General features: G+C 38.1%; 3 protein-coding genes across 5 annotated transcripts; 1 reads left to right on the plus strand and 2 right to left on the minus strand.

Annotated features, from left to right (window-relative positions):
- Positions 1-560: 560 nt before the first annotated feature.
- On the minus strand, positions 561-3,027 carry tp53i3 (tumor protein p53 inducible protein 3). 2 transcript variants are annotated; one of them, XM_056255806.1, is made up of 6 exons: positions 2,973-3,027; positions 2,112-2,243; positions 1,770-2,037; positions 1,492-1,704; positions 1,214-1,410; positions 561-966 (listed from the first exon to the last, which is right to left on the minus strand). In XM_056255806.1, the coding sequence occupies exons 2-6, from the start codon at positions 2,238-2,240 to the stop codon at positions 784-786; spliced, it is 990 nt and encodes a 329-aa protein (XP_056111781.1). In that variant the 5' UTR covers positions 2,241-2,243; positions 2,973-3,027; the 3' UTR covers positions 561-783. The 2 variants fall into 2 exon arrangements, with proteins under 2 accessions (XP_056111781.1, XP_056111782.1); XM_056255807.1 differs by lacking the exon at positions 2,973-3,027 and adding an exon at positions 2,522-2,535.
- A 1,163-nt stretch (positions 3,028-4,190) lies between these two features.
- On the minus strand, positions 4,191-10,438 carry cenpo (centromere protein O). Its single transcript, XM_056255994.1, has 6 exons — positions 10,277-10,438; positions 9,474-9,622; positions 8,519-8,660; positions 8,141-8,409; positions 6,335-6,497; positions 4,191-5,360 (listed from the first exon to the last, which is right to left on the minus strand). The coding sequence occupies exons 1-6, from the start codon at positions 10,305-10,307 to the stop codon at positions 5,251-5,253; spliced, it is 864 nt and encodes a 287-aa protein (XP_056111969.1). The 5' UTR covers positions 10,308-10,438; the 3' UTR covers positions 4,191-5,250.
- A 276-nt stretch (positions 10,439-10,714) lies between these two features.
- slc5a6b (solute carrier family 5 member 6) lies at positions 10,715-23,468 on the plus strand. Of its 2 annotated transcripts, none has more exons than XM_056255997.1 (16): positions 10,715-10,824; positions 14,840-15,280; positions 15,389-15,454; positions 15,559-15,610; positions 15,694-15,761; positions 15,972-16,126; positions 17,284-17,424; positions 17,505-17,634; positions 17,727-17,815; positions 18,445-18,554; positions 18,703-18,773; positions 19,788-19,874; positions 21,253-21,428; positions 21,515-21,618; positions 22,798-22,919; positions 23,011-23,468. In XM_056255997.1, the coding sequence occupies exons 2-16, from the start codon at positions 14,933-14,935 to the stop codon at positions 23,128-23,130; spliced, it is 1,839 nt and encodes a 612-aa protein (XP_056111972.1). In that variant the 5' UTR covers positions 10,715-10,824; positions 14,840-14,932; the 3' UTR covers positions 23,131-23,468. The 2 variants fall into 2 exon arrangements, with proteins under 2 accessions (XP_056111972.1, XP_056111971.1); XM_056255996.1 differs by having other exon boundaries at positions 21,253-21,427; positions 21,511-21,618.
- Positions 23,469-24,673: the final 1,205 nt, after the last annotated feature.

Raw genomic sequence — 24,673 nt, forward strand, 5'->3', positions numbered from 1 at the left:
CGCATATTCAAATAAAAATTCTTCAAAGATTTACTTTTGTTTTTAACTTTTCCCCCTGCTGTCCACCTTTGTTGCCAAATCTGACACTTCCGTATAAATACAAACCTAAAAAATGCTCAAAATGAAAAGAAAAGTGCTCAAATATTTCCAAAAAAATGATTTTGTAATGTCTAAATATATATACCTGAATGCCTACTGAAGCAAACTGACTTTAAACGGGATCCAGGGGAACAGTTCATTTGCTCCATAGAGCAATAAGGCCATCTAGTGGTAAGAGTCATTTGATGTCATGTGATCAAGGTCGGCAGAGACACCCAATGTGAGATTTCTTTGCTGATTTAACAGTCATTTTGTGATTTAGTGAAATAATGTGCTTAATTATATTAAAATTATTGATAAAATCTAGTAATTTAGAGGAAAATAAAAATATATATATATTGTTTTGGTCCAGAAAGCTCGTTAGTATATGTTTAGGGCTTCGGGTCATTCTGACCCACGAGGGCAGGATTTGTTGCAGGTACAAGAGGAGAGGATGAGGGTTAAGGAAATAAATCAAAATGGAATAACAGATATTAGGAAGATTCAAACCTCTTACAACATTCGATCTCATTAATCTTATATAGGAACTTTCCAATATTTAACATTGACGGCAGTTTTCTAAGTGGTCATAAATCAAATCTGCTGATTGTTGCTCTATGAAAACGCATAGATGTTATTCTCAATGCCGCTGCACGGGGGCTGATCAGGTGATGCTACTGACTGTATTCCATAATAATACTGTGATCAAAAAGTTCCAATTTTGATAATGATTTTCCCAATATTCTTGTTGGCCTCCATGTGTTGATGAGCCATTTCAACATCTTCCATGTTGAACATGCTGTCAATCACAGGCCACAGAGAAGGATCTGTCGACTGGAAGTGTGGCAAAACCTGCTCGCTGAAACTCCTGACCAGCTCTGCTTTATACTAGAAATAAAGACACAATCACTCATACAAAGCGTATAACCTTAAACGCTTCAAACTGAGCATTATACATCATTAAAGGAGTTAAAACAGGCCAAAATTAACAGCATTATGGGTTGGAGTGACATGAGGTTTGAATAAATAATGACAGAATGGCCTCAGACCATTTTGGGGTGAACTATTTAGTCTACATCAATTTATCAATAAAAACTGTTTCCTTTTGGATACATTCTGGAAAAATTCCTCTTACCTCTAAACTTCTGTTTCGGAGGAGACTGCAAAGCAGATGCCCTCTTTTCCTCAAAAGCTTGCCAAACAAGTCTCCGCCTGCTGTTTTACCTCCCAATGCACCATAAAGCACCCATCGTCCATCCATCGCAAGGCTACAAATGTTCTTCTCCCAAAAAGATCCACCAATGCAGTCCAGAATCACATCGGCTCCCTTACCTAAACGAAAATTACACAATTCATTTCAGTGCATTCATTGCAACATTTAACAAAGATATTTAGTGTACTAAAATGATCGACCTTCAGTGAATTGCAGCACTTTTTCTGAGAAATCCTCCTCTTTGTAATTGATTCCCACAGCTGCTCCAAGCTGCTCTGCAAATGTTAACTTTTCAGGGCTGCCTGTTGTTACGACTGGAATGGCACGACATAAGCGAACCAGCTGAACCGCAGCGGTGCCGACTCCACTCGCTCCAGCATGAATCAACACCGTCTCATTCGGCTTCACTTTGGCTAAAAAAAGGCAGCATATGGGAATGTAGTGGGCATAAAAAGCATTCATAAGCTGACATTGTTACCTATGAAGTGCAGAAGTTGGTAGGCAGTCACCCAGGCCTCAGGTAGAGCTGCGGCTTGATGAAGATTGAGGTTTGACGGGACAGGCATGATGAGTTCTTCTGGAACAGCTACATATTCTGCATAGCCGCCTCCTCCGAGTAAAGCCATTACTTTACTTCCCAGCATCCAGTTCCCCTTGACCCCAGGACCGATGTCAGCGATCACCCCGCTGGCCTCCAGTCCCAAGATTTCACTCTCTCCGGGGGGAGGTGGGTAAAGACCTTTTTTCTGACAATTAAAATGAGCCATCAATGCGGTTGAATTTGACCAGGACACAAACTTCGGCAGGATTTGTGGTTCACCTGTAGAAGATCAGCTCTGTTTAAAGCGGTAGCGGAGACTCTGATGAGGAGCTGCCCATCTTTGGGTTCAGGCCGAGGAACATGTTTCACACCCAGTTTCCCAGCTTTATCAACACAAACTGCCTGCATTGACTCGAAAATAAGAAGAAATACAAGCTGTTTATCATGCTTTTTTATTTGATTTTTGATGTCTATTTTTTAAACATTATTTTATTCTTTCATTTTGTTTGGTTATACTTGGTTATCATTTTATTATACTGTGGCAATATACAAAGTTTATTATGCCAATACAGCAATATGATTGTGAATACAAAACAACAAGGGGGGGGGGGGGGGGGGGGGGGGGTTGAAGAAAGACCATTTGAACAACTTTAAAACACTCTGGAGATCACTCTTAAATTTTCACTTACTGTTTTCTCTTCGGACATTTGTTGCCTTGCGATCTAACAGCACAAACAGGATATCAGCCTTTCTTATAATTTTAAGGCCTAAAATTAAAAACACAAACGTGAATTCAAAGTGAAGCTTTATATCACACACAACACTATTACACACGATTGACTTTTATTTACACCAGTCTGATTTTCTGCGCAATTTCGACGCACATATGAACTATATAAACTATTCTGTGCGTAACAGTGCGTTGACGAAAACAAAATCTACAGCACTGATCAATCATAATATACATATATCACTGCAATAGCTTGTTTTTGTAGTGAATTCACAAATTATGACATAACATCGACTTTAATCTCTGTGTTGTCTGACATTAATAGTTTAAACAGCTCACCTTTACATTTACTGTGGAAGAAAACAGCGACAAACTAAAATTTAAGCTTTTTTTTTTTTTATTACACTTACTTCATAAAAGTACTCCTTTAAATCGCTGTTTTTATTGTGAATGTAGTTGATTGGACGTTGGCATAGACAGTAAGGGACGTACGGTCTGAACTGAACATAAAACTGTCGTAAAATCCTAGTACCTCCCATATTTAAAAATTCTATGGCAACCATAGTTCAGCCGAAAATACCAGTTAGCATACTATAGTGAAACTATTCTAACGAACCACGTTCTAAAAGAACAAAATATTCTGTAAGCGTCTTTGAGACGGTTTGAAGGAGATTCCAAATTAATTTACGTGTCTGTGGTAATGGTAATGCTATTCTTCAGTAGCAATAACCGAAGTATATGGTATTTTAGTGTATACTATAGTTACTATGGAACATTATAAGAGTAAATGTATATGTATCTCAAAATATACATAATGAAAGGCTTAAAGTGATTCTGTCATTCTCTTCACTTCAAAAGATATTTTGAAGGACGTGGGGCCCATCAATTGTTTGGTTACCCATTGACTTCTACAGTATGGGGGGAAAAACAATACTGCAGGTATCCTCATATGACTTTACTGTAAGTCAATGAGGTTCATCAACTGTTTGGTTACCCATATTCTTCAAAATATCTTCTTTTGTGTTCAGCATAAAAAAGAAATTCATACAGTAAACGATGACAGAATTTTCATTTTTGGATGAACTATCCCCTTTAAACTATATGATCTGTAGGTATCTCAGAAACACTTCAATTGTAGGCTGAACTGAGGTAGATTTTAATATTATGAATACCAAAAAGTTGCCTAATTTACAGAAATAGTCAAAATAAGTTAATATTATTTAATACTATATCATTTTACAATACTCTTTCCATTCTCCAGAGTGCTTATTTTCATCCCTCTATTTAATCCTCACATAAAAAAAAAATACAATAATTCGTATAAAAAAAAAAAATAGAACTGACATGTGTACTGTTGTAGTATACACAAATTAGTCTTAGTCTACTGAAACATGAAATCTTGTTTATAATCCCTTTTCAGAAAAGTCTTAAATATAGATAAAGGCCTGAATTGACTGAAGAGTCCAATCTTCCAGCTTTACATTGTCATTATCAACACAATAGTGGTCATGCGACCCGTGACTTTGAAATTCAAAACTCTGAAACCTGACAGAAGAAAAGACATGTTATGTTTAAGTGTCATAGCAGCAGATACGGGCTCATACGAGACTAGAAAACATATGCAGCAGTTTCAGGTACAGTAAACTTGCATTTATTATGTATATACAATGTCCATACACATACATATTTTCATAAAATAAGTTAGCCTTCGAGCAATCATTGTGGTTTAAAAGCTTGAAGCTTCTGAGACATTTGTGTGTGTTTGTAAAATATATTCGGCTTGGAACAATCTGCATGTGTGTGCTTAACCAAAACAAAATGGGTGTGCGTTCGATTTACAGTATTTGTTTCAAGAAACATCTCAAAATGACAACACAGCCAAGGATTAAGAAACCCAAGTCTTTCATTTACATGGACGTAAGACTGCTGAACCACAAAGAGGACGTCTATCTTCAGAGGAAACTACACAACATCAGCACCAGACACAGAATCAACCTCAGACTGCTGGAGCAGGAACGACAGATCGCGCTGAAAGAGCACAAACGGCTGCTGCAATTAAAGGTTTGCGAACCGTACGCGACAATAAACAACACGATGAGGACCATATCAGAGGTCAGGATGGCAAACGACGCACGCGAGACCCGATTCTCAAAATCTGCCCCAGCATTCAGAGCTTTATCCTCTATTCAAACCTTTGAGGATGATAACCAACAGAGGTTTGCTAAATCAGCATCATTTTGGGTCAAGCAAGATGATTCATCTCCATTCACAGAGAGATTCAAAGCGTCGGAGAATGGTCAGCTATCTATTCTACAGCTGAAAAACCTGGCGCTGATCGACAGCATCTCCCAGAGAGAGCTGATGTATCGGGAAGAGTGTTACCGAGGGTATAAAGAAAGACTGAAACAACTGGAGAGAGAAAAACTACGACAGAAAATAAGGAGCTTTCTCAACACTATAGAACACATTTAACATCATGTGCTTGTGAGTATGGTTGTCAGATGAATCTTTATTTGTACTAAAGGACATTTTTAACGTATAGATCATTCTAAATAGTTGTTTGTTTCCTCATCTGCATGCTAATCTACCTCTGAGGCATCTCTCTGTTATATGAGCCCATTGATAGAACTGTTGGGTTTTTAACTGCACTATCACAGAACATTATTTACATGAAATGAATTGATTTCCTTAAGCAATGCTTCCCATCCTCCTCATGGTCAGGAGAGCCGTATGAGCTGGAGACTCCAGGAGCAGCGACTGGTTTTTCTTCCAATGTGGAGACTCCGAAATGGTTTTATCTACAAAAATGAAAGCAAATATACACAAAATTAATGTAATCTCAGTGCCTTTTCTTTTTTCAAATCTTTAAATAAAGAAAGTGCATGCTTTGGATTAAACTATGTGTCCGCCCTTATTGCCAAATGAACGTAAGAGCACATACATTTACTCTAAAACAACTTCATAATCTGATAAGCACTTCACATAATCTGAAAATAGCAGATAAAAATGTTTTATAATCTCACACTTCATCCCAGCCCACGTAAGAATAATATCCATTCAATGTTTAACAGTCCCTGAGTGATTTTACTGAAAATCGTTTCACATTAAAGAGGTAGTCCCTCCATTGAAAGTCCAGGTAACAGGCAAAGTTGTGAAAGTGGTTTATTCCAAGTCTTTTTAAGAGATATGATTACTTTATATGATGGACAGATTTCATCTAAACAATGATCGACACACATACATATAGCACATCATATATGGTAAAGACGTGTGTGATGCATGAGAACCGATGAGGTTTGTTTGTTCTAGCACGTGATGCACACGTGAGTTTCCATGTACCATATGTTATGTGCTATATGCATGTGTGTTTATATGAGAATAAAAGCATTAGCAAATCTGAACATCATATGAAGCGATTGTGTCTCTTCACAAGCCTTGGATTAAACCGCTTGACTCATTTCACAATGCTTTATGATCTTCTAAGTTTTGGTTACCTGAACCTTCAATGGAGAGTGAACTGTCCCTTTAAATAATTCATATTAACATGTTCTGTTAAATTTGCATCTATTTTTATCCAAAGTGACTTATATCACATATATCACACAAGCATTTTTTTGTCAGTTCATGCATTCCTTGGAAATCGAACACATGACCATGGCGTTGCTAGTGTCATGCTCTACTGTTTGAGCTACAGGAATGTTCTCTTCCAAGCGAGAAATCATAAGCATGGGTCAAGCTTAGCCCGGGTCAATTAAATTGCGATTTGCCGTACCTTCACTCTCAATGCTGACACGTGTTGGGAGACATTGTGTGAGATCTCCATACTCCAGTGTGCACAGAACAGCTTTGGGAGTCTCTCCTTGTTCTGTACACATGAGCACGAGAATATTGCACAGCTGATTGCTCTCCATCACCTCCACCGAACCAACGAGTTCCTGTGGCAAAGATAGGAGAGAATGCAAGATGCATTAAATTGATCAAAAAGATTTACAAAAGATTTACAATTCAAATAAATGCTGTTCTTTTGAACTTTCATTTAATAAAAAAAACTGTATCACCATTTCTACAAAAATATTCAGCATGTAAGTCACCAAAACTGACAATTCTTGTTTTTTATGGAATCTTTATTTTTTTTATAAATGATTTATCCATGCATATCACAATTTAAAATTCATATGCCCTCATAATCCTTCATCAAAATAACTTCCCTTCCCTCTTGCAGTGATATCTCTTCTCTGACTCGAAGGCGGGACAACCTGTCACTCACAGAGATCCACCAATAGCAAACCACAACCATCCAATCAATTCCAGATGGACAAAGTCAAGTCCCGCCCTACATTTTTATTGTTAGAGAAGCCGTTTCACGCGTATATACTTCACATCAGGGAAGCAGCAAATCATCATATTAGAATGGCAAATTCAGCTTTGCGTCACAGGAATAAATTACATTCTAAAATATATGTTAAAATAGAAAACATTATTGTTTTTACTGTATGTTGATTAAATAAATGTAGCCTTGGTGAGCATAAGAGAGCATGTACTTTATTCCTGTGAATGATATATATTAGGGGTGTAACGATACACGTATTCGTATTGAACCGTTCGGTACGAGGCTTTCGGTTCGGTTTTCGGTACGCATTTTTGAACCGAACTGTTGGACCATTTTTCCTGCCGACCAAAATTTCGTAATTTCAAATGTAGGCGCGTGGCAAGCGCGCTCATAATGTAAGAGACGCTGGCGTGAGTGACCACAACATTTCCCAACATCAAATGGCAAATGTAATGTAAGCGGAACGAAACTGAGCCACTCGTTATTGTGTGGTTGACGGACCGTTTATCAGTTTGGACCAATGCAGCGCGAGCCGATCTTAATCTTCAGCACTGTTACTACACAGCGATATCCAGTAAAGAAAGCATTTGACATCGGCGCTGGGAGATATAGTGAGAAACATTCACATTTCTCCGTTATTAACGGGTCAAACAGCGCTGACGTGGAAACCAGGAAGAAACATTGTGCCATGAATGAACCATTCAGTGTCCACGGATCAGCAACATTCACCATGGGTTTACTGTAGTAACACTACTAACTGTAACCATGGAAGTTCGGCAGGAATAGTAGGCTATAATGCTTTCAAGTAACATCACGTCGGTTTTATTTTGACATTATGAATACAATTGGTGCCCTAAAATGTTAATCTGAACTAAAATAAACCTTTGTTTATAACTACTACCATATCACATTTCATTTTGTCCAAGGAGCTGTTTAGTTTTATATGCTCCTAAGAAAAGTCAAGTATAGCTCCATCATTGCTTTAAGTTAAAAAATATCATACTTTATTATGTTAGTTTTAATAAAAATATATTTTAAAAAATTAAATCAAGGAAATTTTTGGCATTTCTTTCTTTTTGCAGTATCGGAAACGTACCGAACCGAACCGTGACACACACAAGTGTATCGTATTGAACCGAACCGTGAATTTTGTGAACCGTTACACCCCTAATATATATATATATATATACAGTTTATTCATATATATATATATAAAGAAAAAAAAAGAAAAAATCTCTATATAAATACCTTGATGAGGGAGACCTGCTGTCTGCGACCAGCTAAAGCATTGAGGTTCTGGCTGAGGGTTTGCAGGAAGGCTTTTAGGTCTTTCTGCAGGTTCTGTTTGGCAAAACTCTCGAGTGGTAATGACGGTGGGATGTTATGGCGGGAGATCTGCACGGTGCGCGTCAGATCCAGCTCCATATTATACGTCTCCAAATACACACCCTCAAAAGCTGTGTGAAAAGACACACACACACTTTTCCCTTCCTTACACTCCACCAAATCATAGCCACCTAATAAAAAAATTAAAAAAAACAGAATGTTCGATCAGGCCTAAACAGAAGCATGATCAATCTAGGACTGATCAATATCACCATTAAAACGGGATGTGAATATAATTACCAATTAAGTGATGAGCACGCTGAAGGTCTTTCAACTGCATTTTCCAAGCAGTTAACAAAGACTGCTGCATTTTTATGAGGCCGCCAGCATCATCATCATCATCATGTAAAGGAAGATCTTTGCTGATTTTATCTTTAAGGATCTGCCATACAATGACAATAAGTTTATAGTATATTTACAGTAAGGCCCATTTACACCAAGAATAACTATAAATATAACTATAATAGCATTCACACCATTGCACAATAACCTTGTGTTTGCCATAAGCACAGGCTGCAGTTGTCATCCGCAGTTTTAAAAGTACGAGTGGTTTCTGATTGGCTATCAATGTTGTTATTGTTCATCAGCTTGAAATAATCGTTCTAAAAGTGAATCCAACGATAACGTTTATCTGTGTTGTTTATATCATTACAGTTGTGTGGTGTGGACATCCCTATTATCATAGAATTAGTTATTAAAACCATAATTCAAATTTTAGAGTTCAATTATGACAACTCTCTGAATAGTTTTAGCATGTTATTGAATATTGCAGTGTTAATGTATTAGGTCTTAGCGGACTAGATCTGCTACTGCTGTTGAATATATAGACATACTGTACATAAATCACGTAGCAGATCTAGGCAGGTGGAGCTGCAGGGTTTCAGAAGAACTCTAATGGCAGGACTAGCTTACAGCAAACAAGGAACCAGACCATTTAAATGTTAAGCAAGCAATCTCATTGGCAGCAGGATCCGCAGAGGCCAATCAGATTGAGCCATGCAGTAATGATGTGATTGCTTGCATATTGCATGTAAAGGACGTATCAGCCTGCACCCTCAAGAGTTTCATGGCTGAATCAGATATGCTACTCAGCAGCAACTACATTAAAAACTAGATTTTTACATTTTCAAACAAATATCGAAGAGAAAGTCAGATATTAGATCAATGTCTCTTTACTATTTCAAAGCCGTCTCACCTTGATGGCATCTGTCTGACGTTTGAGTTGATCTCTTTTGGCACGGAGAGTCAGAGCTTTGACCTTGAGCATCTCTAACCTCTCAGACTGATGCTGGTCCTGCTGTCTCATACCTCCTCTCTCTAAAGCCATCAGGTGATTCAGAACACCTGGTATATAACACGACACATAAACACAGGGTGCATTAAAAAACAAGTGAAAATATGCTTACACCACCAGACAAAGGTTAGGATATAGCTACTCATTTTTAGTAGGAATATTTTCCACATTGTAGAATAATTGTCATCAAAATAAAAAGTCATCAAAACTATAATAATAAATAAACATTTTGTAAAAACATTAAAAAAAATCCCCATTAGACTGCTATCGTGTCTCACCTTAGAAATTATATATTTTAATAAGAGAAAATGAAATGAGATTAAAGATCTTTTATGGATTATTATGAAAATTTTTCTGAGAAAAAGTCTGAATAAAGAATATATCTCTTTATGAATTAGATTAAACTGACTGAATTGAATCTTTAAAACAGTTTGATTGTAGAGTTACTTTTAGATTTACTTTTTTTTGTCAATGTATTGACAATAAAGTGAGTTGAGTTGTATACAGTGTCTGCCATATTAATTCCAGGCACGTAAATACACTTAAAAATCAAAACGTCTTTGAGACATCTAGAAAATTATAGAAAAGAAGAATAAATTTAGTCATGCGTGTCCATATGGAACAATATAGTAACACATACAAGCTGTTTTCAAAACGTCTTGATATATGACACATTTAGATGTTAACAAACTGCCTAAGTTTACCGTGCTCCATTGGTTCCATTTGGCTGTCCATAACTCTGTTATTGACGCGCGAATATTTTACTTTTGCTCATTTGTTTCTTTTTAGAATCGAATGTTTGGAATTCTGGCGCGCTGTTGTGTCACGTGCGACCTCGGAAGCTAAAACACAAACCGCGCTCCAGAGCATCATCACTGCGCGCTGTTTGCGCAGCCAGCCACGTAATCTGGGTTCTTTATTTTTCCCCACGTGGATACATTTTTTTTTTTATTATAATGCGCATATTATTATTTCATATCAATTTTATATCGAAAAAGAAAAAAACAGCTGCATATGTGTGTGGTGGGAAACACGGTAACTATCACTGCGGTTATTTCGAGATCGTAAATTGTAAGGTGCACAGGTGTTTGACTGTGACAAAGTGGCTCAGTCAGTCAGTAACCGTGATGGTAACTGTAACACTAGGAGGAGTACATTAGTGCAACACTGACAGTTATTCACTGTCTGCCCCCCGGATGACACATGATTCTGAAGGGAATGAAGCTCCATCTGATCTGATTGAATACTTTAGGTAAGAACCGGTAAGAACACCTGCATGTGGAGCAAACATGTAACGCTCTGCGCGCGCACTAGTTGTGCTTGTGTTGATGAGGAACACCGCATGCACCCAACAACTAACTAACCATAACAAGGAAGTGAAATTGCATTCAACTAACTAATGTTAGGGATAACTGGGTAGATAATTCAGTAAATGCTAATATATTTACACTTTCACATGAATTATGGTCCTAGGGAGTGCATTTGGGGTAAAGTTGAAATTGCAATCTAGTGGCGTACTTGTCTCTGTGCGGACTAGTTACAAGTGCCAGGAACGGTTAACCCTGCAGTGCCTGGTAGGGAAGTGTTCTCCATCCTTCATTAACCTCTTGGACTCCTAAAAAAACACGCTAATACCATCGTACTGTGATATGGTACTTTAAAATGACCGTACTCATGTACCTCTTTAGAGTATTACTGTTGGGTTCTGGAAGTAAAATGGTAACACTTTACAATACGGGTGCACTAATAAGCATTAATTCATGTTTAACTAATGCACATATAGTCATGAGTTAATGTATGACTCATGAAGGACTAAACCATTAATTAATTATTACTGCATCAGCAACTAATAAAGAGTCTATATGATTAATAGATTAAGTAATACATGAATTGCTATTAATTAAACGTGTCATCATGTTATTATTCCTTAATAACATATTTTATTAACTAATAGTGTAAATTAATATGTTAATTACCACAATTAGTCAACGCTATGCACTTCAACTTCCAGTTGTCTGCTTTAATTAATCATTAGCAGATTTGCAAATCTATCATTATGTTATGACTTTACTTGTTGAGGCACATGACTATTAACTAATTGTTAAGTAATATGTCATTTTGGTTTTGACATCCACACTATGGATTTCAATTTCCCGCCTTCTACAACCGGGATTCGACTGTGCCAGATGAACCGCCGCATCCAATAGTTCATGGCACAGGAGTGTGTCAGGTTAAAACTTGAGCTCTAGGATTTAAAGGAAGAACACTGAGAATATGCGGCCGGGCTCTGCTATTCCATAACACCGTGTCTAGACCGGACAAAGAAACTAGAATCCATTATAATCAGTGATACAACACTGGATGCGACACAATGCTACACGGCACAACAAAACCCAGACAGTAAACTGATGCCTCACTCTATTTCTGACACGGTGTAACAGCGTCAGTATTTCAGATTCTGGTGTGCTGATATTTGTGTGCGGCCCAACTTACCCATCCTTCAAACACTCTCTGACATTACACTCACTGCATGTGCAACTGCCCCACAGACCTTTAGTGGGGATGACAAAACCCATAACCATAATGACATATTACTTAACAATAGTTAATAGTCATGTGCCTCAACAAGTAAAGTCATAACATAATTATACCTTTGCAAATCATTAGCTAATGATTAATTAAAGCAGACAACTGGAAGTTGATGTGCATAGCGTTGACTAATTGTGGTAATTAACACATTCATTTACACTATTAGTTAATAAAATATGTTATTAAGGAATTAATACATGATGACATGTTTAATTAATAGCAATTAATTTATTACTTAATCTATTAATCATATAGACTCTTTATTAGTTGCTGATGCAGTAATAATTAATTAATGGTTTAGTTCTTCATGAGTCATACATTAACTCATGATTATCTGTGCATTAGTTAAGTATTAGTGCACCCGTATTGTAAAGTGTTAGCGTAAAATTTATATTTTCTCTGTATCTAATTTGATATTTACATTCATACATACATCATGCATACAGTACATAGGGTACATACATACATATATGTAGTTTAAATCTTTCTTGACAGTCTCACTTCGAGATCTGAGGTTGTTAAATGATGTTATACACCTGCATTTAAGCAATTAATCTGTGTAATTTTAACATTAAAAAAAAGATAATAATTGCTGATTTTTGCAATATAGCACATATTTGAATTGAGATCAACCAATCAGACAAAGTAGGCTACTGTAGACATGGTATTTAAAATAAATATTATTGATGCTAATTCAGGTCACAATTCACAGTACTTCACGGGATGCTCCTGAAGTCATTATTTTATTATTTTATTTATGTGACATTTCCAAGGGAAGAGGATATTCAATGAGTTAAAATGGAGGCTGGGATGTGATTTTAATAAATGGGAATTGATTGGATGTGAAAAATGTGTTTCTATACTACTTATTGGTTGAAATGTAACTAAGGGTTAAAAATAAGAGGAATTGGTGATGGAATTCTGCACAATAATACCAGCTATGTATTATAGAATGGGGTCCTTTTTTGATTTCATGTTGACATTGGGTTAAGTGCACAGTCATATTTCGCCATTTCCAGATTTTTCAAATACTTCCTTGCTTCAATTGAAATGTTGTAATGTTGTGATTCATCTCAGAGCTGCTTGGTTTGATTCAAGGCATCTATCCAAAAACGCCTTGAACTAAGGCCGCTAAAAAGTGGGCAGTTACTGTGCTGTGGTATAGTAGTACTTTCTTAAAGTCACAATGAAAACGAAGTAGAGACACAGATGTAACTTGCATCCGAGATTATCGAAAAGGAAAAATGTATAGCGGGAACTTGATTCTAAGCATGGATTTTGAGATGTGGGCGTGGCACTCAAAAGCAGAGGCAGATAAACGTGAACTTGCAGGGCGAGTTTTAAGCGGACTAAATGATAAGAGAAGACCTGCAAACGTCACCAGAGAGAAGTCTGAAGTCTTGACTAGAAGTAAAAGAAAAACGAAATGAAAAAGACCTGTAACATGCATTTGTAAAATAGATAGACGTGAATTTTCATTTAATGCCATCTTTAGGCAGACTAAATGATTGCAAAAGTTTTCATCAGAAGGTCTATGAATTGACAATAAATTATAATTATAAAAAAAAGTTTTTAAAAAAGTAAAAAATGAAACATATATACATGGATGAATTGTTCACATTAAGATCTGTAACATGCATTTGGAAAATAGATTATTAAAAATGATGAGGTAAAATGTTTTAAGTATGAAATGTTCACCATACACATGACATGCATTTGAAAAATAGATGCCAACTTTAAAGGTGCTCTATGTAACTTTTCTACTAAAATGAATCCTTTTTTTATTGCCTGTGTGTGAAGGGGTTGTAATCACACATTAAAATGATCCACTTGTTGAGTTTTGCTATTACCTCTGAAGGCCAGTATTCCTATTTCTATGTGAAGTCTCCGGGTCGGATTTACCGCGAAATCCAACGGATGTGACGTGCATGCGTGCTCCCGAGCCTCTCTCCTTATATACAGTCTATTGTAGACGGTCAGGGAGTTACGTCCGGTTAAAGGCGCACGTTTTTCGGCTTATATCTCAGTCAATCTTTGATCAATATTCCCAAGACTCTAATCGTTCGTAGTGCTGGACGGGGCCTTTCGAACGAGCCCACCCCCGAGGTCCAACTCGCCCGGCTCCCCGAGTTATAGCCGTTCGAAATCGGGGGTCCCAGCGAACGGCGATCCGGTAGGGGGCATCCCCGAGGCACGCCACTCTAGCAGTTCGGGCAAGGGTTCCCCTGGGACCTCCTCCCCCGAATTTGAGCTCTCTGGTCTTTGCGTTCCAGAGATACGAACGATTTTCTTCTGAGATCGTGACGTCACCGGCGTCCGCAATTTTGCAGCGCGCCCGATGGTTTTCTGCTAATATCTCCACGAAAACACCACCAAAAACTATGGAACTTATATGGTTCTTTTCAGCTCGACTAGATGGTCCCAACGAGCTCGGTGCTCGCCGAATCCGTCTAGTATTCGCCGAGATATTTGCGTAATAGACGGTATTGTCTATGAGTTCGAGCATGAGCGCTCTTGTAAAATTTGGTTGCAATCTGAAACATCACCACTAGATGCCGCTAAAAGTTACATAGAGCACCTTTAAATGTCAACATACTATCATAACATGAAATCCTAACCTGATTGAGTAAGTACTGAATGTTCACTGAATGTATCAGTGTGTGTGTGACATGTTTCAGGTCGTCATCAGATTTGCTGGCCGATGGCTTTGACCTTTCTCCTGATCACGGAGCAGAGACTTTAATATCACGCTTCATGCCTGCAGTCTCAGTATGGATCCATCGGCACCCAAGTACTTCACTATTATTGATTATGTGATATTTGCGTTGCTGTTGGTGGCCTCCATGTCCATCGGGCTGTACTACGCCTTCACCGGAGGACGCCAGAGCACCACGCGAGAGTTTCTGTTCGCAGACAGGAGTATGAAGTGCCTGCCGCTCTCTCTGTCTCTCATGGCCACCTTCCAGTCGGCTGTGGCCGTCATTGGCACGCCGGCTGAAGTCTACACCAATGGCACGCAGTACTGGTTCATTGGCTGCTCTTATATTCTGGGTCTCCTGATACCAGCACACATTTTCATTCCTGTGTTCTACAGACTGCATCTCACCAGTGTTTATCAGGTACACATATTATTACAGATATTATTTAGAGACCACCCTAGTAACCCCATAACAACACTGTTCTTTTGTCATTGATGCCTTTATTAAACACGTCTCATTCGCCTGCAGTATTTGGAGCTGCGCTTCTGTAAAGCCGTCCGTATATGTGGCACCGTTACATTTATTTTTCAGATGGTAAGCTTTAGCCTCTCTGTTGTGAAATAAAGTTTCCATTTTTGCATATTTAATGCATTCAATGGCTCTTTTGGAGAGAGTTACTGTGTGGGTCTTTTTTGCAGGTCATTTATGTGGGTGTTGGCATCTATACACCGGCTCTTGCACTTAATGCAGGTAATGTTGCAACACATTTCCGATAAATATTAACATTATATTAATATATAAATGTCTCTGCTTTGACATATGTCTGTCTCTAGTTACTGGTTTTCATTTATGGGGAGCAGTACTGGCAACTGGGTTAGTCTGCACTCTATATACGACACTGGTAAGATCCTTTTTTTAAGTTATTTAAGGGCAACACGATATGAACTTTACCAAATTGAAAACTTGACTTGAAAAAATGTCTGTCTTTGTAAACTTTCATCAGCTTGCGCTGCATCTAAACATTTATTTGTCAATCCATTTCTATTTGCTAGTTTGTTTTCAGTGTCTGAAAGAAGTTGTAATGATTTTTGCACGTTTGTCCTCCTGGTAGGGTGGGCTGAAGGCAGTGGTGTGGACCGATGTTTTCCAGACAGTAGTCATGTTTACTGGTCAGCTGGCCGTCATCATTGTGGGCGTTCAGCAGGCTGGTGGTCTGTCCGAGGCCTGGGTTAAAGTCAGAGACGGTGGACGCATCTCTGGCTTCGAGTAAGTTCACTTGAACTGGTTTGGTGTGGCTGGCATTGCACAATTAACCACAAGGTTGCTCCAGAGCGAGTCACTTTGGATAAACGCATCTATTTAATCAGGGGAAGCCAGGGCCCCCTAAATATGACGATGATCCCCTTTTGAGGTTAGGCCCTCCTTTTAATATTTACTTTGTGTTAAGTTGGCAGTTAACCTTTTTTTTTATTATTATTAAAGGGATAGTTCACCATTCTGTCATCATTTACAGCCATTTCACCCTGTAGCCCAAGACTGGCTGCCCATTGAAGCTAAGCAAAGCTGGTCAGTCCCTGGGTGGGAGACGTCCTGGGAAAACCAGGTTGCTGCTGGAAGAGGCGTTAGTGAGGCCAGTAGGGGGTGCTCACCCTGTGGTCTGTGTGGGTCCTAATGCCCAGTATAGTGACGGGTACAATATATCGTAACAAGCACCGTCATTCGGATGAGACGTTAAACCTGACTCTGTGTGCCATGGCACTTCTCGTAAAAGAGTAGTGGTGTAACCCTGGTGTCCTGGCCAAATTCCCTCCATTTGGCCCTTATCAGTCATGGCCTCCTCATCACCCCCATCCACTGAATTGGCTCGATCACTATAGCTGGTGTGTGGTGAGCGCACTGGCGCCTTTGTACTGTGGCTGCCGTCACATCATCCGGGATGCTGCAAACAGCTGGTGGTTGAGGAGAGAACCCTGACATGATTGTAAAGGGCTTTGAGTGTACAGTAGTACATTTGAAAGTGCTTTATAAATGCTTCATTCGTTCATTTACTCACCCTCAAGTTGTTCCAAACCTGTATGAATGCCTTTCGTCTGCTGAACACAAAGGAAGATATTTTGAAGAATGTTGGGAACCAAACACTCGATGGACCCCATTGACTTCCATAATATATATATTTTTCCATACTGTGGAAGTCAATGGGGTCCATCAACTGTCTGGTTACCCATATTCTTCAAAATGTCTTCTTTAGTGTTCAGCAGAAGAGAGAAATTCATACAGGTTTGGAACAACTTCAAAATCCTCAAATCCTAAGTATTAAATCTAGACATGGAACTCATCCTGTACTGTTTGTGCTACAGACATGAATGATATTGTGTTGATACTCAAAAGTCATTTCTACAGATGACTGACTCTTGTCTGTTCAGCCTGAATCCTGACCCAACGGTGAGACACACGTTCTGGACGTTAGGTGTTGGAGGAGTGTTCCTGATGCTGTCTCTCTATGGAGTGAACCAGGCTCAGGTTCAGAGGTACCTCAGTTCTCGTACGGAGAAAGAAGCCGTCATGTAAGTGCTCCTTTTACCAGACCTCAAAGACTCTCAGATGAACTTTAGAGCTGTTCTTATGTGTCACAATTCTCGTGCAGGTCCTGCTATATGGTGTTTCCGTGTCTTCAGGTGGCTTTAATGCTCAGTTGTCTCATGGGGCTGGTCATGTACGCCTGCTACGGTAACAACAGCCCTTTGGAACAGCAGTACATCACATCCAAAGACCAGGTTAGCAGCACCAAACTAGTACCACATTTGCAATTGCATATATAGCTCCTGAATGGAATTGTGAATTTCTATGGTGTTCTTTGACTTTATAGATGGTGCTCTACTTTGTCATGGACATGTTACAAAACTTCCCTGGACTTCCTGGATTGTTTGTGGCGTGTTTGTTCAGTGCATCTCTCAGGTAACCGCCCGATGATTGAAGCAATCATATTTCTCAAATCATATTTAAGTAAAAGAAAAATGACTATTATAGTAAGAATCTAATGGAAATGTTCAATGAGAATGATTTTGAATAATCAAAATGACCCCCCAAAATAATGAAACGCAAAATGATCTGCTAAATACATAAATGTAAATATTAAAATGTAAAAAGCTGAATTTGTTTAGCATCATTACTCCAGTCTTCAGTGTCACATGATCCTTCAGAAATCATTCTAATATGCTGATTTGAGAGTCAAGAAACGGTTGAACTTGAGCTGCTTTATATTTTTCTAGAAAATTATACTTTTTTTCTGAAAATGATTATTTGATGAATAGAAAGTTCAAAAGTACATTTATTTGAAATAGAAATAAATGTCTTTACTGTCACTTTTGATCAGTTTAATTTCTTTCAAATAAAATCGTACTCAAACTTTTAAATGGTAGTGCATATTCATGCAGATCTGCTTTGTTTACTTTTGTCTCTATAATAAACTTACATTCTGCAGAGATACAGATAAAGACAGTAGTCGGTGCACAAGCATGCTTCAAAAATTTAAAAAGTACTTTATTTGTAAAATAAAACGAAGATGTTCTCATTCTCATTCACAGTACAATATCCTCAGCGTTGAACTCACTGGCCACGGTGACCATAATGGATCTGATCAAACCCCATTACTCAATGACGGAGGCCAGAGCCACTCGGCTCTCAAAGATGCTGGGTGAGACATTATCTTGAATGTGTATCTCTTCATTTGAAATGATCTCCATCTTCCCACTGATGCACAATGATAGAATGTTTTGCTCAAAGCGATCAAATGAAGCTTTCAGTGAGCATGATTATAATGGATGATTATATTCCTCATCCAGCCGTATCATATGGGATTATATGTCTGGCTATGGCTTATGTCGTCCATTTGATGAACAGTTCAGTTCTTCAGGTAAGCATGCATGCTTTTATAAGGGCTGATGAATTATTGGTGTAATCAGCTTATTTTAAGAAATCAAAAATATATCCTGTCTGTGTAAATTTAAAAAAAAAAACATTCATTCTTATTAAAGTTACAAAAGTGATTCAGTCAAGAGCAGTGAGAGAGATTTTCTCTATTTTGTTGTTTGATTAACATTAATGACAGACATCAGCAGGTTTATTAGGCTGCTGTCACTTTAAGAACAAATGCATGGATCCAATATACTGTTACACATAACTGACTGTGTTTACTAGGATACTTGCAAAGACGGCATTTTAACACATACAGTAAGTGTGTGTATTTAATCGTTGAAGCCCAATTAGGCGACAAAAATAAACTATTCAGTACTTGCACACTCTATGAGCAGCGGCTTAATGTGTACGCGTCTCTCAGACATCGCTCGGAAACAATCTCACAGCGAGCGCATATAGCGAAATTAGTTCTCTTTCGCTGCTTACTGCGCTTCAACTGTTTAAAATCACTTGTTTTTAAACCAAAATGCTTAACGCACGCAACAACTTTTTATCTCACAATTCGGACTTTTTTCAGAATTGCGAGTTTATAAGTGTTCATCTTGTTAGAATGATTGCTTTGTACACTGTAATGGCTTAATAAAAAGGAGAGATTTTAAACCGGTTTCTTCTCATTTCAATGTTTCATGTTCCCATCTTTATTTATTTAGTGGAAATCTGGGTAATAAGTGATGCATTATCCCTTAAATTTCCTCTTTGTTTGAACTTGTTAATTCGTCTGGCCTGAAAAATCGGCTTGCTTGGAACTACTTCACAGAAACTTTGCGGTTTAGTGAGATGATAAAAGATTCTTAAAAGCAGAATAAAGTACATCCAGTCAGTTGTTATCGCAAAATAAACCAGATAATAGAAGATCCGACACAATCATCCTGTCTTTGTTTGTTTTGCGGTAGCAATCGGCTGGATGTATGTGATCGCTTACTTAACCTCTAGTTGTGTGTTTCACTTTCAGGCTGCTCTCAGTATCTTCGGGATGGTCGGTGGGCCACTGCTCGGCCTGTTCTGTCTCGGCATCTTTTTCCCATGTGCCAATAGCATTGTAAGTTCCTTCTTTCAATTCATCAAACCATCAAACTTCTATAGAAACTTGTTTCCACCACTTTTTTATTAAAAAAAAAAGGTTAATTTTAGCTCACAATTCAAAAGTTTATAACTTGGAATTCTGACTATTTTTCTATTGATTGTGAGTTTCTATTTGCAATTCCGATTATGTAACTCGTGAATCACTTTTTTCTCGCAATTCTGACTTTATAAATCACAATTCCAAGTTTATATCTTGCCATTCTGACTTTTTTCTTGCAATTCGCCTTTGGCTAAGCCCCGCCCCCCTTAGTTACTGTTGCTACGTCCGACAAACAAACTTCATCTGGGCTCTGGTATCAACATGGCTTATGCTGCGACAGCTCTTCCTGCTGAAATTTTATCAAACTTTTATAAAGCAGCAAATAAAGTGTCCGATAGAAGTAGGCAAAAGCGGCTGCAATATACGTTCGAAGGCTATATTCACGACATACAGGCGAAACGCAAGGAACAACAAGGCATCCAAATAGAGCAGTGGTTCTCAACCCTGTCCTGGCGTACCCCCAACACTACACGGTTTCCTTGTCTCCCTAATCAAACACACCTGATTCAACTCATCAGAGCTGATGAGTTGAATCAGGTGTGTTTGATTAGGGAGACAAGGAAACCGTGTAGTGTTGGGGGTACGCCAGGACAGGGTTGAGAACCACTGAAATAGAGGCAAAAGCATACCGGTCACAGTCAAAAAATGACCCACCGCATATCCTACTAATCGAGACGGAGGCTGGGACTAACAATATCAAGGAGCAACACTGTTCATGCAAAGCTGGGTAGGTCTCTATTCACTTCTATAATCGTTATTACAAAGCAAACGGACTACGCGAGTATAACGTTGTATTTATTAGCAGCGTGTGCTAGACGACACTTGTCAGGATTTGACTTCGGGTTTGGGAAGGGGAAAAAATGCACACCCCCCTCCAACCTCTCTGGGAAACGCGTATCTGTGTTACAAATGCCCCAGGAACAACGTTTAACCATATTTTCGATAAAACTACGACGGTAATAGCCTGCCGAAACCAAAAATATGAGACGCCTGTGTTAAAGTCAATGGAGCGCTGTGAAAAAGTGTCGGACCACTGACTGTGGGAGCTCGTTCTTGGCTGCGCTGTGATTGGTCAATCTACATTCTAGGGTGTGGCTTAGCCAAAGGCGAATTGAGTTTTTAACTCACAATTTTGACTTTTTTCCCCGCAATTCCGAGTTTAGCTATACGCTCGGAATTGCTAGAATTATGAGAGAAGATGTCATTAATTATCTTTTTATTTTTTTATCCAGTGGTGGAAATAAGTTTAAATCATTTTGAACATAAATAAGGATGTTTTCTCTGTGTCATTCAGGGAGCTGTAATAGGACTTGCTGCAGGTCTGCTCATTGCTTTCTGGGTTGGCATTGGTGGCTTTTTGTCTCGGATGTCCAGTTCTGTAGTTCCTCCATTCAACTCTTCTAACACAGAAGCAGCCGTCCCTGACAACATCACCATCACAGCCGTGACTGCCCTCATAGATGCTGCCAGGTGACTTGTAGATCAGTACCATGCAGTGTAATGTAGATGCATCTATAGAGGGAAAGAATTCTAATGCTTTTTCTGTTTTTCTGCAGACCTGTAGGGCTGCAAGGCTTCTACTCTCTGTCGTACATGTGGTACAGTGCGCTCAACTCCTCCACTGTGGTGCTTATCGGACTCATTATCAGCTTCATGACAGGTGAGAAACATTCACCTCAAGAGCTTCTGATAGTATTAATACAGCGTGAATTAGCGTCTGGTTTAAGACATGCTTTTTTGGGGGGGTGTTAAATAATGGCGCAAATACCACTAACTTGATTAGCGCAAACCTTAGTAAATCCCCTTGCATGATTGATTTAAATACTCTCCTCCTATAAATTTTAGTCTGAAAGTGAAACTCCTACAAATGCATATGCAATAAGATCAGTCACAAAAATAACCCTAGCCAGGCCTTTTCAGAGCAAATTTTTCATTGCGTGTATTTAGTAAATCTTGACAGAAGTTTGCAGGGTTTGCACTGGCGCAAGCTGTTAGTATATCTGGCCTTTAGTCTTGTGGATGAGATTTTCAATGGAGAAATCACACGCTTGGACTCGGAAAGGCCTAGCAACCACTCCGTAGCAACCAGTGTTGTTATGGTTAACTAAAACTAAACTATTAAAAATAGTGTAAATTGAAATAAAGTGCGTAACACTTTACAATAAGGTCTCATTAGTTAACATTAGTAAATGCATTAACTAACATGAACTAATAATAGGCAATATATTTTTAATACAGTTTATATTAATGTTAGTAAAGGTTAGTAAAAATATAGCTGTTCATTGTTTGTTCATGTCAGTCCATAGTGCATTAAGTAATGTTAGTAAATACAACTTTTGATTAGTAAAAGTAAAAAAAATAACATGGACTAATATTAATAAATTATGTAGAATTATTGTTGTTCAATTTTAGTTAATGTTAACAAATTAAACCTTATTGTAAAGTATTAGCATAAAGCTGAAATAAAAACATGAATAAAAATGAATAAAACATAAATATTAAGAAAAACTTCAACTAACTGGAAAAAAAAAAAAGTTGAAGTTGTAAAATGACTAAAACTAAAACTAGAAATATAAAAAAAAACCTGACAAATAAAAGTGACAAAAGAACACAATTGCTAAAATTAAAATAGAAAATATAAAAATAAAATCTAATTCAAATGTTAAAATACTATAAATAAAACTAAAATAACACTGATAAATAAAAACCGTGGCAACCATCTGCAACACCCTCGCATTGTTGTGTTGAGTGTTACAATGGGCAAGCACCATTCACATCTTCAGAAAATGTAGATATACAGTTTTATTATTTATATATGGAAAACATTTTCTACTGCAAGGCCGAACAAAAGGAGACGATGTGGCGTCTGGCACAGTGTATCCGGTGGTGAGAACCGCACGATCTCTTCTGTACAAGCTTGTGGAGCCGAGCACTTGCTGCGCGTCCCATCCTCAACACAAGGTAAGATCCCATCCTCAACACAACTGTGACTATACAATAAAATGCCTTGTTGATTTGGGTGATTTTACTGTAGTAAAACTGCTTCTGGCAGATTGATGGTCATAAAGAAATAAATGGGAACATAAAGGAGGATGCTGGAACACAGGAAGAGACGGCAACATTTCTCCCGTCAAACCCAGTGTCTCGTGTGGAGCAAGAGACCTCTGTGTGAAAAAATGTCATAAGTGCTCAGGGTTAGCCTGCACTCTAGTGATAAGTACTGTAAATATTTTGTATATTGATGGTGTCGGTCATGCTAATTACAGAGATGTGTAAAAGTTCAGTTTGACTGTAATTATGTTGGAGAGAGAATTGTGCCTGGGTGTACATTTTTATAATGGACTGTATATTTCTGCCACGTTTGTATTCTTTTGTATGTGTAGCTACTGTATACAAAACCACTGAAAGCTGTTTTTACAGCATGCACTAAAATGTTAATATCTGTAAAGATGTAAAGTATAAATGCAATGTTCTGCAAATCAGCTTTTCTAATAAAACATGTGTGCATTATGTGCTGCTGCTGCTGTGGGTGAATCTCTTCGGTCTGCCTCATATTTCACCCTGAAATAAAAATAGGACAATTAGCATTTTTTCCCATTGTGATATTAAAGGGATAGTTCACTTTGCAATTAATTTTTGGTATGTTTTAGCTTACCTCAAGGGCATCCAAGATGTAGGTGTCTTTGTTTCCGCAGTAGTTTCAATTTTGATATTTTTAGGTCAAACCGTTCTTGTCTGTCAGTCATATAATGACGCACGTGTACGTCACTCATTGTTTACACAGAACAGAGATTGTATGTAAGACGGCTAATTAAAATGGTGCTAATTTGTGCTTATCCGGGATGTTTAAACCGTCGTAAAAGAAAACAATAAAAAAAATAAAACAATTGTATGAGTGACGTACACGCGCGAGAGATCACTTCCGGCACTTGCCGGAAAAGACCGAAGCGCCGGCGCCCTCAGATCACTTAGACGTGGCTGTGTTTACAAGAGGTAAAAACGATATAAATACTGTTCGTTTTCTCACACAAACCGCTCGTTTCGTGTCTTAGCCCATCAATGTGTACTTACATTTATGAGTCATTAAATCATGTTTAATTTGGACTTCTCTGTGCATGCTCTTTGAGGTGGTGACCATAGACCTGCATTATATGACTGACAGACAAAAACGGTTTGACCTAAAAATATCAAACTACTGCGGAAACAAAGACACCTACATCTTGGATGCTCTTGAGGTAAGCTAAAACATATCAACAATTAATTTCAAAGCGAACTATCCCTTTAAAATACAAATAAACAACACAATCAAAATAATACATTTTTGTTTTCATATTACAGGAATGAAAATTTGATTTTTTTTTCATGTTACGGTAATGGGAATTGTGGAAGAAAATGTGTTTAATTATCGTCAAAATAAACTAAGCCTAATTGATGGATTGTGTATCTTTTTATTTCTTGAACAAGCATGTTGGAAGACACATCATGGCCATATTCCAGGATGACAATGTCAAGATTCATCAGACTCACACTGTGAAAGAAAGGTTGGGAAGGAGCATGAAGGATCATTTTCACACATGAATTGGTGGAAATAACATCACAGCATTTATTTCCATCAAGAGGTGCATCAATCTTTGGTCAAGATCTTGTATTGAGAATGCAAGAGTCCAGCACTCTGTAAAGTCTCCTCCAGCACATCCCAAAGACTTTCAATGAAT

Source organism: Rhinichthys klamathensis, unplaced genomic scaffold, assembly GCF_029890125.1.
Source record: "Rhinichthys klamathensis goyatoka isolate OS25496 unplaced genomic scaffold, OSU_Roscu_1.1 h1tg000123l_1, whole genome shotgun sequence".
NCBI lineage: Eukaryota > Metazoa > Chordata > Actinopteri > Cypriniformes > Leuciscidae > Rhinichthys > Rhinichthys klamathensis.